General features: G+C 45.2%; 1 protein-coding gene across 1 annotated transcript in view; it reads right to left on the bottom strand.

Annotated features, from left to right (window-relative positions):
- The window catches only part of OSBPL3 (oxysterol binding protein like 3), a 173,302-nt gene that overhangs the window by 10,552 nt on the left and 161,832 nt on the right, over positions 1–918 (bottom strand). Inside the window, 1 exon segment of the mRNA XM_019651984.1 lies at positions 519–701. Coding sequence (XP_019507529.1) covers positions 519–701 — 183 coding nt within the window.

The following is a 918-nucleotide window of genomic DNA, read 5'->3' as shown; positions in this document are numbered from 1 at the left end:
TGTTATGAAGGTTTGGTTTTCCTAATCCTTCTCCCCAGAGCTGCTTCAAGGGCTCAGCATCCTTCTAGAATTATGGAGAAATCAGCGTGGCTTGTGGCATTGGGCGAACCTGCGGGATTCCTAATTCTTGTAGATCCCCCAGGTCATTCTGCTCTTCCAGTAGCATTTTTCTCTTTGTCCTACTCTAGAAGGCCTCTTGTGCTTCATGATATTCCTTCTTAGGGCCCAGTACAGGGACAGACGTGATGTGTGTTGATTGGAAGATACAGTGACCATGGATTAGCAATGGCTTTGTTCTAGGATTAAGAACCCAGGACCTACCAGCCCAACGAGACATAAGCATGAGAACGAGTCTGAGATATGATTAGGTGAATGAAAGAAGGGCCAGTAGTCACACATAGTTCAGAGCAGGCTGGAGACACTGATGGACACGGACACCTGCCCAGCTGCAGTTCCTTTGGCTGTGACCCCCCCCCCACCCCCCACCTTGCCTGGGGCTGGTTAACCCGGATACTAACTCGCTCTCCAGATACAAGAAGATGAGGACGAGCCACCGCAGTAGATGCTTTCGTGCCATTTCCCAAATAGCCGATGCACCGCTTTTCCACTCTTGTCAAATACCGTACCTTCAATCTCACGGGCGTTAGCGCTCCAGTATTTTGCCTAGGATTCAAATGAGAGTTGTCTGTTTAGTATGCTGGGGTCAACTTATTACAGATATTAAGAGAAACCCCTCCTCCCCCCAAAAAAAGGGAAAGAGAAAGAACCATAAGGGTAATTCTCCACTGCATAGAGTTTGCCAGTTCTGGGTTCTAACTTTTTCTTAAATCACATTTTTAATTATTTAATAAAAATTAATAGGCAACCCTTTATTTACAGTTTGCAATTCAACAGTCAACATTTGATACATTTTTTTTT

This window comes from Hipposideros armiger, unplaced genomic scaffold, assembly GCF_001890085.2.
Source record: "Hipposideros armiger isolate ML-2016 unplaced genomic scaffold, ASM189008v1 scaffold_171, whole genome shotgun sequence".
Taxonomy (NCBI): Eukaryota; Metazoa; Chordata; class Mammalia; order Chiroptera; family Hipposideridae; genus Hipposideros; species Hipposideros armiger.
This window is presented reverse-complemented; position numbering and strand designations above follow the sequence as displayed.